The sequence below is a fragment of the Squalius cephalus genome (assembly GCF_949319135.1).
Source record: "Squalius cephalus genome assembly, chromosome: 17".
NCBI classification, from domain to species: Eukaryota; Metazoa; Chordata; class Actinopteri; order Cypriniformes; family Leuciscidae; genus Squalius; species Squalius cephalus.
The window spans coordinates 5,217,824-5,231,127 of NC_137138.1; the positions used below are offsets into that span (position 1 = coordinate 5,217,824).

Consider the following 13,304-nt stretch of genomic DNA (forward strand, 5'->3'; position numbering starts at 1 on the left):
TTAATGGTGACCTCAAGCATAACAAACATTTACAGGTCATTGTCTTTTAACATTATCATTAACATTAATTCCTGCACTATTTGAGATACAAACATGAATGACACTTCAAATAGCAAGGCTTGCTGCGGTTTACTTTTCTAAATGATTTTCATCTGAGAGACGATAAAATGGACGTGAAAAAGTTAATTAGAACTGAATTTGCTGCAAGAAACCTTTAAAGACTCACTATGGTGAAAATCATTTTTTTTTAAGGTTGTTTATGTCTATGTGTATATATGTGACCTTGGACCACAAAACCAGTCACATGGGTCAATTTTTTTAAATTGAGATTTATAAATCATCTGAAAGATAAGCTTTCCATTGATGTATGGTTTCTTAGGATATGACAATATTTGGCCTAGATACAACTATTGAAAATCTGGAATCTGAGGGTGCAAAAAAAATCAAAACATTGAGAAAATCTCCTTTAAAGTTCTACATTTATGTTCACGATTCGCTGCATTCACTCACATAAATAAATGTTTTATATATTTACGGTAGGAAATTTACAAAATATCTTCATGGAACATGATCTTTACTTAATATCCTAATGATTTTTGGCATAAAAGAAAATCGATAATTTTGACCCATACAATGTATTGTTGGCTATTGCCACAAATATACCCGTGTGACTTATGACTGGTTTTGAGATCCAGGGTCACATATATGCTTTAACACAAACCATGTGCAAATTCATAAGTCAAACTCAGTATTTTCTCCTTAAAATTGCAGTGAACCGAAGACAGTCTCAAAAAATGCAGTCTGAAATCGCAGTTGTTCTCTGTATCCAAATATGTTGTAACCAATCCCGTCGAGGGGCATGCTTTAGCATATCATTACCTATGCGTAGCAGGGGAGTTTTAAGAGAAGCCAGGTTATCCTGGTATATTTTTCTGTTTATATGAAAAATTGGGTGCATTTAGCGAGCGTCATGTATGTATATTACGATGTTATGCTGAACCATATGCCTTTCTCCACTGACGTTCAATGCTTTTCCAAGAATGCTGATGTTTAGAAGGCAGCTGTCTGACTCTGAGATGGCTAACAGGAACATTAGCAACACATTATCAGCGGTTTGATTAGCAGTTTGAAGTCAATTCATAATTTTCATATTCATGAATCCACATAATACTAAATAAAGCAAGGGTTTAGAGTTACATTCAAGCTATTTTCAGGCATGAAGAATTTTCTTCGCAGGAAAAATAACGTTTAAATATGTCATTTTGGTGATCAAAGATGAGTTTTAAGGGATACAATTATTGACTACAGGGGGACTTTAAAGGGATAGTTCACTTTGAAATTAAATTTTGGTATGTTTTAGCTTACCTCAAGGGCATCCAAGATGTAGGTGTCTTTTTTTCCGCAGTAGTTTCAATTTTGATATTTTTAGGTCAAACCGTTCTTGTCTGTCAGTCATTTCATGCAGGTCTATGGTCACTGTCTCAAAGAGCATGCACAGAGTCCAAATTAAAACAATTCCCCATCGTCCAAATTAAACAATTCCCCATCGTAAGTACACATTGATGGCCTAAGACACGAAACGAGCGGTTTGTGTGAGAAAACGAACAGTATTTATATTGTTTTTACCTCTTGAACACAGCCGCGTCCAAATGATCTGAGGGCGCGGGCGGGTATAGATATATACACTAGACGTCGCCTTGGCTACTGCAGTTCATTGGAACGAAACCGTAGCCAAGCGACATCTAGTGTATGATGTAGACAGACGCGGCTGTGTTCAAGAGGTAACAACGATATAAATAATGTTCGTTTTCTCACACAAACCGCTCGTTTCGTGTCTTAGGCCATCAATGTGTACTTACGATGGGGAATTGTTTAATTTGGACGATGGGGAATTGTTTTAATTTGGACTCTGTGCATGCTCTTTGAGACAGTGACCATAGACCTGCATGAAATGACTGACAGACAAGAACGGTTTGACCTAAAAATATCAAAATTGAAACTACTGCGGAAAAAAAGACACCTACATCTTGGATGCCCTTGAGGTAAAACATAAAAACATACCAACATTTAATTTCAAAGTGAACTATCCCTTTAAGTGGATGGAAGAAAATGCTGAAAGAAGTACAGAATATACCACACTTAAAAGATGGCTTGCAATGGTGACGCACTTAAAAGTTGCTTCAGGCCAGAAGAGGAATAATTGAAGCAAAACGTCGTTCTTAGAATCTCCAGGAAGTGCAGTAGAGAACCGGACATGCTAATGGCTCTAAAAAGGACAATCGCTTCTGCCTCAAGAGCTTCAGATGTATTTTAGAGATTCCACAGCGCTCTTTACAGCATCACAGTCACTCCTTTGTTCGGCTTGACTCTATAAAAGTCTATTTGAAAATACGTATGTCTTACAGCAATACACAGTGCCAATCAGGAGAAATCATACAAGCACACGTTTTTAATTATGGTTGAAGATTCAAAACAATATTTGGTAGCGTGGAAGAGTTTTTATACATTGGGAATTCTAGCATATAAGGAAAAGTGGCCATTACATTTCACATTGGAGGGAAAGGGTTAAAAAAAACAAGAGCGACTTGATATCAGCCAATAAAGAAAGATGTTTCATTAAAATTTTGCTTCTTTAGAATGACACATTGTGCAAATGAATCATGCATCACAAGACCAGGATCAAGTATTAGGAAAAATGCAGTCGTTGTGGACGTCTTGTTGACTTTAACATTGTGTAAAAAAAAACAAGAAGAGTTAGACATTAGTCCAAAAGCAAAGATTTTAAACAGATTACTAATCATTCAGGCATTGTCTCAGGTAGGTCGGAAAAGAGCGAGAAAGAATTGAGATGGAAATGAGATGCCTGTCTCCATGTCTAATCACTTGTGGCTGGACATGGCGGCCCCACGAGCAGACTGAAGCAGTCTAATCTGGAGCCAGGATGTTAACAAACATCCACCGCAAATAAAAACAACAACACTGGCAGAAAAAAAGTCACAGAGTAACGAAAACTGCCCTCCACCCTCCTAGACGCCTGATATCATTAAGACACTGATAACATTAAAGGTCATTTGACTGATATTATTGGCTGCTGCTATCCTTTAGGTTCCTTATATGACATCATCATGTTCCAAAGACACTGAGATCATGCTGGAACTGTAATGATGTCACAAGAGACGCCATGGCGACCCCAGTTGACCAATGAGAGCGATCAGAGCCAATCAGAATCCTGTAATCACTCTCAGACACATCGACACACTTTTATGACGGGAAAAATGATGGATGAAGAAAACGCCCCTTTGATTAGCACACAATCTCTCATAAACACACTCATATGTCTCTTAGTTCACTGTTTGTCCCATGTGCTGTCTTGTTCCTTTCAGCACAACACTCAAATATAATATTAAAGTGAGAGAAAGACACAACTTTTGTACCTTTTTTCTCCCCTGAAGTCAACGTAAATGTTAGTCATAATACAGTACAAATCAAATACTCTTAGTAGGTATCTTGCATTAAAAATAATCAGGGTTTAGATTTTACGACCATTTTCTACCATCATAATTTCACAATTTGTTTACCTTTGTCCATACTTAAGAATTATGTGGTGGAATAATATTAAAAATATATAGAAATACTAAATGAAGGAAAAACAGATGCATTATCCATTCTAAAACAAATAAATTAAATGCATATATAAATAAAATGATACAAAATAAGATCAAATATGTACAGTATGACACATTTATGCAGTTTTGTTTCATTTAATGCTCTGGATGGACTGGAAGGGGGTCTGTGTATGTGTGTGTGTGTGTGTGTGTGTGTGTGTGTGTGTGTGTGTGTGTGTGTGTGTGTAATATACAGTGATCGCACACACACATACACAATCACAGAAGGCAGTGTGTGTCCTGGGGTTGTTATTGTGGACTGTGTTAACAGCAGAGATAAATGAAGACATCATGGCTGCCATCCAGCAGAGCTGAGAACACAAACACACACACACACACACACTAACACACACACACACACACACACACAAACACAAACACACAAACACACACACACACACAGGGGTTTTCCATTCCACTAATGCTGTCAGTACATAAACAGGCGGCCGAGGGTGACAAATGTTGCTGCAACTTCCACACACACAACACACATTCATGTCTATGTCCTCCTTTCATAGTGCTTTTCCTGTAAAAGTCCCTGTGGATTTCTCCCTGAGAATGTCATTTCAAATTCAGAACTCACATGGCTAACAACAGCATCTGATGTATTACTCATTATAAAGTCTGAGGGAAACTTCAGATCCAGAATGAGAGTCTGATTCAGACAGAGAAGAGAGAGAAGTCTTGTGTCTTATATAGTCTTATATCTCGTGTCCATTAAGGAAATGTCCATACAGCAAATTCTTCAGCAATAACAACATATACAAGGGTTATCAAGTGATGCTTCTGAAAAGTATCTTAAAATATTTTGCTATATTCTTGGACGATCGTTATGCACACAGAAACCCTTGAACTGAGCATTTGGCTTGAACATTTTACAGAAATTACTCTAAAGACTGATATTTTCCTAGGAAAGCAGTTATTGACATGAAGGCCAGCCTGTAGACGCGCAAATAGGAAGAAGAGTTTATTCATGCAAAGCCATCTGGCAGACAGGACATCATGCATGCGTGTGTCAGACCAAATACATCCGCTCATCTCTCCAGAGAGAGTATATGTGGCACACAATATATACATCAAACATTGTCAGGATTCTTTGAAAGTCATCTGCAACATCCTAGCATTGGGCTCCAGGGGGAAAAAGATAAAGGTGTGTGTCATGTCTGACTAGGCTAATAAAGCACTTCCTGTCTGCCGCTATAAGCCCACCATTACTTCCTGTCGGTGTGGTTTCAGCAGGAAGTGTGCATGGTGTTTGCCTGGGCACAGCTCGCCACTATGATGCTGTTATGTAGAGAGCATTGTTGCTATATGTTTGCTAAGGTGTTCTGAGAGGTTTCAAGGGAGTTGCTAGGAGTTTCTATGCGGTTGCAAAGAGGGTTATTTGCAGCTACAAGTCAATGTACCTTAAAATCCATTTCGCAAGGGTTTATGGGAAATATTAACCCTAAAAGCATGCTTTTCCTCCCTCATTCTCCACTCTAGGGTTCCTCTCTCTCTCTCTGTCCTTCTTTCTCTCACTGTTTGAGCTAGGCAGGGCGAAGGGTGAGACGACGACACTAATCCTGAATGCAGACACAGCGACGGCCTTGAGACTTACACAGCACATACACACAATAGCAGGATTTTGTTAAGGCCAGACGCAAGTTCGATAACACTTCAGCATTACATTCATTTAGTAGTTAAGCACGGATGGTTATTGTTACACACAGAGATCAAAAGTTCAACTGATTGAACACAAAACAAAAACATCAGAATACTTTAGATATACCGTATACTGTGTACAGTAAATCTGGAACCAATTAGGAATCTCACGAAAGCTGTCAATAACATGTCTAATGTCATATCTCACACCCAAAATTGAAATTTTTAAACTTTTTATATTAATATTTATTATAAAGTAATTAAATGTTTTATTTATATTTATAAACTAAATATAATTAATTACATTTTGCATGAAGAAAGAAATTATTTTTTAATAATGTGATATTAATAAAAATATATTAGACATGTTTTCTCCACCAATGCTAAATACTATAATGAAAATAAAATAAATATATATTTAAAAAAATAAAAAATAAAACTGTTAGGAAAAAAAAACAATTTATACATCATAGTAGGTTTTGTTGCCTTTTATTTATTATAAAAATAAATAAAAAATGATGAGAATCTGAGAATTGAGTAAAAATTACTTATTGAGAATTTTGGTCCTGAAAATGAAAAAAATGTCATAATGCAAACATAAAGAATGGTCTTAATGACCCTTAAAGACTTTATTTTCTTGTGTAAACAATACGTTTATACCCCCCTTTTCTTTTGACTTTGGTGTGAAATGGGACCTGAACATGTTTTTGTGAGATACACTGTATTTAGCAGAAATAAGAGAACCGAATGATTACAGACGATCATAAGACACATTCAGTAGCCCTGCCCTGGGAAACACACACACACACACACACACACACACACACACACACACACACACACACACACACACACACACACACACACACACACACACACACACACACACACACACACACACACACACACAGACAGAGAAACATCAAGACGCCATCTTCGCACAGATCACCGCCCTGATTTATGAAGCACAAGTGTTTCCCAGAGAGCACTGCTTTAAGTACATCATCTATCCCTTTTTTTGAGGGGAGGATAATCACACATATCAGTTTGGTATGGAAGCTTGATTTGGCTTCAGAACAAAGAAAAAAAAAAGGTAATTGCGACTTTTTATCTCACAATTCAGACCTTTTTTTCTCACAAATGTGATAAAAACTCACAATTCTGAGTTTACTTCTCGCAATTCTGAGTTTATACCTCATAATTCTTAAATTTTTCTCAGCATTCTGTGAAAAAAGTTCAAATTGTGAGATAAAATTACAAGTTTATATCTCACAATTGTGAGAAATAAGAATCAGATTTGCGAGATATAAACTTCAGCAACAGAGTAAAAAAATAAAACTGATTCTGAGTTTATATCACGCAATTCTTCTGACTTATTTCTCAGAATTGCAAGATATAAACTTGCAATTGCGAGTAAAAGTCTATGGTAAAACAGTCAGAATTGTGAGATATGGTTTTGGATTTTTGAATGGATGATGAATGGAAGATGAATTAATTTTTTGGGGTTGCTATGTGGTTTCTAATGTGTTCTGAGTGGTTGCTAGGAAGTTATGTGGTTGCTATGGTGTGGTTTCTAGGGGGTTGCTAAGGTGTTCAGAGTGGTTTCTAGGGAGTTGCTGTGTGTTTGCTTTAATTATTTTATTCCCAGGCAGAAACAAGCTTCCATAGTTTGTTGTGACATTACTTTCAAACTAGTTTCAAACTAGCTTATACTTATAAGTTACGGTCAATATAGTGTCCAACATTATGAATCAAATTATTAAAAAAAATAAAAAAACATTTACACTGGTGATCTGATGAGCTGTCGAGCCCAATTTTCTTTGCTGAGTTGACAAATTTCCATTTGAAACAGGAAGTCTGAGCTAATAGACACAAAATATAATAAAGCTTGATTGAATTATTAACCTTTGCCACTGCCTGGTGGCAACAATAACAATTTGGGACGCGATATATTCTAATATGTTTCTTTTAATATAGAGACAAATTATAAATGTCTAGGTTATCCATCAGATTCCTGTTTCTAGGGCAGCTTAAAAACAATGCAACTTTGCAAAATGACCATCCGCCGCTTCCCAGGCAACAGCAGAAAGTTCATAACTGCGAGCGTAAGACAGAGTATCGTAAACGTTTAAGTCAAGCTAACATTAATATGATCCAGAAGGCTTTCCGGCACGTGTAATTCCAGAGTGACGAATTTTGGCCATGTAATCCTGCCTGAATCTTTCCGTCCCGCAGCAGCGGAAACAGGATCAGGCCCAGAATTCCGACTGTGGGTGACGGGACTGACACACAGGGCTTGTGTCTCCATTTAGCTGGCCTGATTTACCCGTCAGACAATGAAGACACACTGTCTGGATTCCACACACACACATTGGTACGTCATCTTGGCACTGACTCTCAGCTGTCAACAAGCTCATTTTGTATCTTTTGGTTACAGAGTATCAGTCGATGATACATGTTGTTCTAGACTTTAATCGCACTTCTGACTAACTGAATCAACAAAAAGTTTTCATTTGAGTCAGCAGTGGTTGTGATAGTTTTAGTTTGCTTTTTATTTCATAAACACATTTCATTTTAATTGTCTTTTAAGTGGAAAATTACACTAAAAGACAAACAAATACAAAATATATTTTATATTCTTCGAATTGTATTTTAATATAAAAAATTTATATAACATTTTCTAGACTTCAGGTTAGTTATTTTTCATTTAAATCAGGAATAATTAAAGGCATATGTAAACATAATTCAAAAGATAAATCAAGTGATATAGTAAATAAATATAACATATTTAAACATAATATAATATAATATAAATTTTATATCTTTTCCCTTTTTTTGTTTCAATGCAAGTTTTCACCATCTGAACCCCACATAGGTGATCACCATATCATGTCCAAGAATATTAAATATTATAAAACATAAATTAAAAATGAAAAATAATTATATATAAAACATTTTTTTTACTAAACTTAAATTAAATGAAAACTATAACTTAACTGAAATTAAAAAAAGAATACCACAGCATGAAAACATAAAATAAAATGACTACATCAGATAAAATGAAAAACTGGAAAATGAAACAGACGCTTTCGGTTTCAATTAATTTAGGTTTTTCCAATTATTCTGATTGTTTTCATTCATCAGTAGTTTAGTTTATGCTTATTCATGCAACATGATCAAAACAGAATGCTCTGTAAATCTTTTGTATATTTAGTGCTTATGTTTCATGAATAAGGCCCAAAAAGTATCATTTTATACTTACAAAAAAAAAAGTATAAAATTATAAAGTAGGACTCCAATTCAGAGTGTGTGTTTATAGGTTAGTGTGTCACAGCGCTGTCTGGTGCTCAGAGTGAGACAGACATGGACGTGTGTCTGCGTGCGTGTGTGTGTGTGTGTGTGTGTGTGTGTGTTGGACACTGGTCTGAATTCAGTCCCCACAATGAGGAGTGTGTAACTCAATATTAAGTAAATGATCAAGCCAAGAGTCCAGTTCACACAATGAAAAGTGTGTTTGTGTCCTGCTGTTGACATGTCTGAGTGAGCCAGACACCAGACAGACAGACAGACACAACTGTCAATAACACACAGAGAACCTGTGCTCTGGATTTAGTTTTTGACAGGCTTGTCAAACAAGAGTCTGTTCAAACAGAACAACTTTATCAGAGACGGAGACAAAGCTGAACAGAGGAGCGTGTGAATCAGGTGTGGGGATTTTTCACATGCAAATTCATGAGAAACTGGACTGAAGGGTTTATTTACAACCAAAACAAATATTATTATCTGATAGAGTAATCAGACCCTGCTCAACCTCGACGGACCCAGACATTCATCTTACAACACTGGCATCATTTAAGCAAATGATACTGCTGAGCCATAACCAACAAACACACATCAACACTAGCTATGTTTTCATCCATCTATTTTTGTGCGAATTTCAGGACAACAAATTAAAAAACACTGGATGGAAATACCAAGATGCACATAAATAAAAAAAAATGCACATAAAATATATATACGCTCAATTGAGGAGGATGATTTGTTTATCCGATAAGCTGACATGCACATAAACTACGATGGAAACACATTTACTGAATAAATCCCTCGAGGCGCACCAAAAAATTCACGTGACTTTGCCTCAACAGAGCATGTGATTGGCTAACTGGACTAACCAGCGGACCAATCGCATCGCACAGCATCTCAAATATTGGTTTGGTGGTACTGAAATGCCTGAGCCAAAGTCTGTCGTCAGAATGATTCGGTTTAATTCCCTTTCTCATACGACTGTGATCCCAAACAAAAGGAATCATACTGTATTGTATCAATCTGAGGGATGGTATACAGGACCCGTATGTGTGTGTTGGATGAGTGAGTGATCAGGACAGTGTGTGTCTGTACTCACTGGCGACTCCTGATGCGAGTCCGTACAGCAGCCCTCCTCCGTCTGACTGCGTCTGCAACACGTGAGTGGCGGGTGGACATTTCTCCTGTCTGATGAAGTTATACAGCAGCGTCTTCACCAGACGACTCGTCAGAGACAGACTACAGAGAGAGACAGAGAGAGAGAGAGAGAGAGAGAGAGAGAGAGAGAGAGAGAGAGAGAGAGAGAGAGAGAGAGAGAGAGAGAGAGAGAGAGAGATTTAGCAAACCTACCATACTCGAGGGCAAACTCACTAAACAGTTATGTTGTTGTTATTGTTAACTAAAACTATCAAATGTAGATAGTAATTGAAATAAAGTATAAAGAATTATATATTTTTTAAAAGTATAAAGAATTATATTTTTTCACCACAATCAATAAAAACCACACACACACAAAAACGAAAGCAAGAAAGCTCAGCTATTATCGGTGTATCGGTACTGCAGAAAATTATTATTAGAACCACTGCAGTTATTTCAGTATCAATACATATCAAAAGATGGATGGATGGATGGATGGATGGATGGATGGATGGATGGATGGATGGATGGATGGATGGATGGATGGATGGATGGATGGATGGATGGATGGATGGATGGATGGATGGATGGATGGATGGATGGATGGATGGATGGATGGATGGATGGATGGATGGATGGATGGATGGATGGATGGATGGATGGATGGATGGATGGATGGATGGATGGATGGATGGATGAGACAGACAGACAGACAGACAGACAGACAGACAGACAGACAGACAGACAGATAGATAGATAGATAGATAGATAGATAGATAGATAGATAGACAGATAGACAGACAGACAGATAGATAGATAGATAGATAGATAGAATTAAACCAGCACTTTTGCCATTTAAAACAGCTGACCATGGTTACCTGGTTTTTATTAGATCACAGGAACATAGAAAAACAATTGGAAAAGAAAATAATAGGGCATTTTAGGAAATTACTATTATTTTGGAACATTAGCATTAGAGTCTCTGGGAAGATCGAGAATGTCAAGATTAAACATGAGAATTAAAGAAACACGGAAATGGTTGGAATGCCAAGAGTATTTGGTTTCTGGAAACTGATGGTATTTCCAACGCTCATTTGCATCGTGAAGTGAGAACACAGCGCTTGTGTAGCTGGATGTCTTTGCTTTCATGCACTTGCATAGAGTACGTCTCAGTCCTAAAGACACTCGTGAGGTTTGACGAGTATTCGTTAACGACCTCAAACATGCAAGCTCAGCTGCAGCGCTGAAGAGCTAACGAGGGAACTTTAAAAGCTCAGTATCACTGGTGCGATGCAAACGAGCCCTCCGGGTGAACTCAAGCAAAGCTCCAGACGAGAGCATCTGGCGAATTAATGAACACCCTCATTTGCATATGAAATGGCAGCTCTTGACAGTCGTCCTTCTGTTAATGCCGGTCAGGGGGCCACATTATCACACAGGGACAAACTTTGTAAGAATAAAAGAGTGCGGTAGGCAACAACTTTTAACTTGTATTGGCTCTGGGTCTTGAGTTAAGAAGTTTATGAAGCATCATTGGAACTCTGGATCAATTAGATGAGTCTATTCAGGTGTGTAGAGTATCTGTGACTTACTTAACCAGTCATTTTATATTATCAACCAACCATATAGTACACAAATGTACCTTAAATTACATGTATAGAGAAAAACATTTGGTGTATAAACAATTTTCATTCAGAAATTGCTAGTAAATTTCACAAATAATTCCAGAAACGGCAAGTATGGTGATCCTTCTTTCTCACCATCTTCCTTTGGTCAGGTAGCCGTAGATAAGCCCCTCCCTCAGAATCTCCTTGTGAAAGAGCTGATAGGACAACAGCACCAGGAGGGTGGTCACAGATTCAAACAGGATGTTGTAGGTGATGTCACTATGAAAACAGAGACAGGATAATCATTAACACATTCATTATTACTTCCTTTAGATATCTGACTTTACATACGAAAGTTTTTTTTAACTCTTATGTTCTCCTGAAGGTGTTTGTATATTTGCATCTGTTTCTTGATTGAATTTAAATAAATAAAAACATTTACACATACATTTATCTGTCAATAAGCCAATCGCTGCTGTGATTTACAGTGATTTTACCATGGTCAAGAGGGTTTTAATTGAGTTGAAATCACAGTAACATAAGGCCACCTGAATATTATTGCTTGACTAAAACATTGTAAACGATAAGATTGTAAAAGACACAATTATATTTGCGTGAATCTTTTTATTCGTCAAAATCGTCTGTATCCAAAAGTTGGTATTTTGACGATAATTTCAGGAACTTTTATAAAATGCCGGTTTACAGTAAGATTGTAAAAGAAACAAGTGATCAATAAATAATTAGATTTGTGTGAATCTCATAAAAATATATCCAGGTCAAAATTCACCCCAAAATTCAAAGTAAAAAAAAAAAAGCAAAAAAACAACAACAACAAAAAAAAGCATTATATACTGCATAAATATTTAAATTTTTAATACTTTTATGAGCATTACAATATTTGTACTATGACGTCATTTTCAAATGATGCTGAAATATGAAACAGAAAAGCTGATCACATTATCATTCATCAAAATCCCCAAAATAGTCAAGTCCTACTGTAAAATGTCCTACTGTAAACTCATTGCCCCCTCTCATTTTCCAGACACACACACACTTACACAACATCAATAGAACAATCTCTCTCTTTTTCTATTGTCCCTGGTTTCCTTCCTCCACATTTCTCACTTCACTTCCACTTCCCAGTGCTGTGAAGTCACTTGGCATGATTCCCTTTCACTTTCTCTCTCACACACACACACACACTATTATTACATTCATAATAACATGAAGAGTTTCCTATAGGATTCTGTTTTTGCAATGAGGACAAACCAAACCCCACATACAGGGCTTTAACAACACATTAAATCAAACCGAATAAAACATTTTACAACATTATTTTAGTGCTTTGAATTTCTTTGGTTATTAAAATACAATAATTACAAAACTCACAAATAAAATTTGCAATAAAAAAAAGAAAAGAAAAAAGTACACTACAAAAAAAAGGAACAAAGTAAAGGATTTCAGATTATTTTGAGGTGGAGTTGACTAGTTGAAATGTTGAAAACTCTTTGAACAAAAGACTAGACTTAAACAAGGTCATATGTACTAAACTGAGATGACTTTAACACAAAAAAAAAACGTAACGGGGATGAGGACGGGGTAATAAATATTTTGGTACTTGTTTTTATTAAATTACTTATTATTAACAGCCTTGCCTCTTCCATGCTTGGTAAAGTTTGAATATTGTCGATTACCGATGACAAACAAATCTCCAAAAAAAAAAAAAAAATTTTAAGAGCATGGAAAAACTCTCATTAACAATCTTACAAAACGAATAAAAAACAACAACATGATTAGTCACCTTTAGCACCATAAACAGAATTATATCATTATAAATCTGTTCCATCTATGGTAAAAGGTCAAGACGGACTTGACCCTTCTCTCGTCTTCTGAAGTCATATGCACTGTGTTTATGCTGCATTTATGTACAGCTCTTTTTCACTATATG

The 13,304-nt window shown here is 36.4% G+C and overlaps 1 protein-coding gene across 3 annotated transcripts in view; it reads right to left on the bottom strand.

The window, feature by feature from the left end:
* dym (dymeclin) overlaps window positions 1-13,304 on the bottom strand; it is a 79,390-nt gene that overhangs the window by 48,974 nt on the left and 17,112 nt on the right. For all 3 annotated transcript variants that reach the window (XM_079847588.1, XM_079847589.1, XM_079847590.1), the window contains 2 exons: window positions 11,510-11,635; window positions 9,712-9,851 (listed from right to left, as the gene is read on the bottom strand). In XM_079847588.1, coding sequence (XP_079703714.1) covers window positions 9,712-9,851; window positions 11,510-11,635 — 266 coding nt within the window. The remainder of the gene's footprint in view (window positions 1-9,711; window positions 9,852-11,509; window positions 11,636-13,304) is intronic.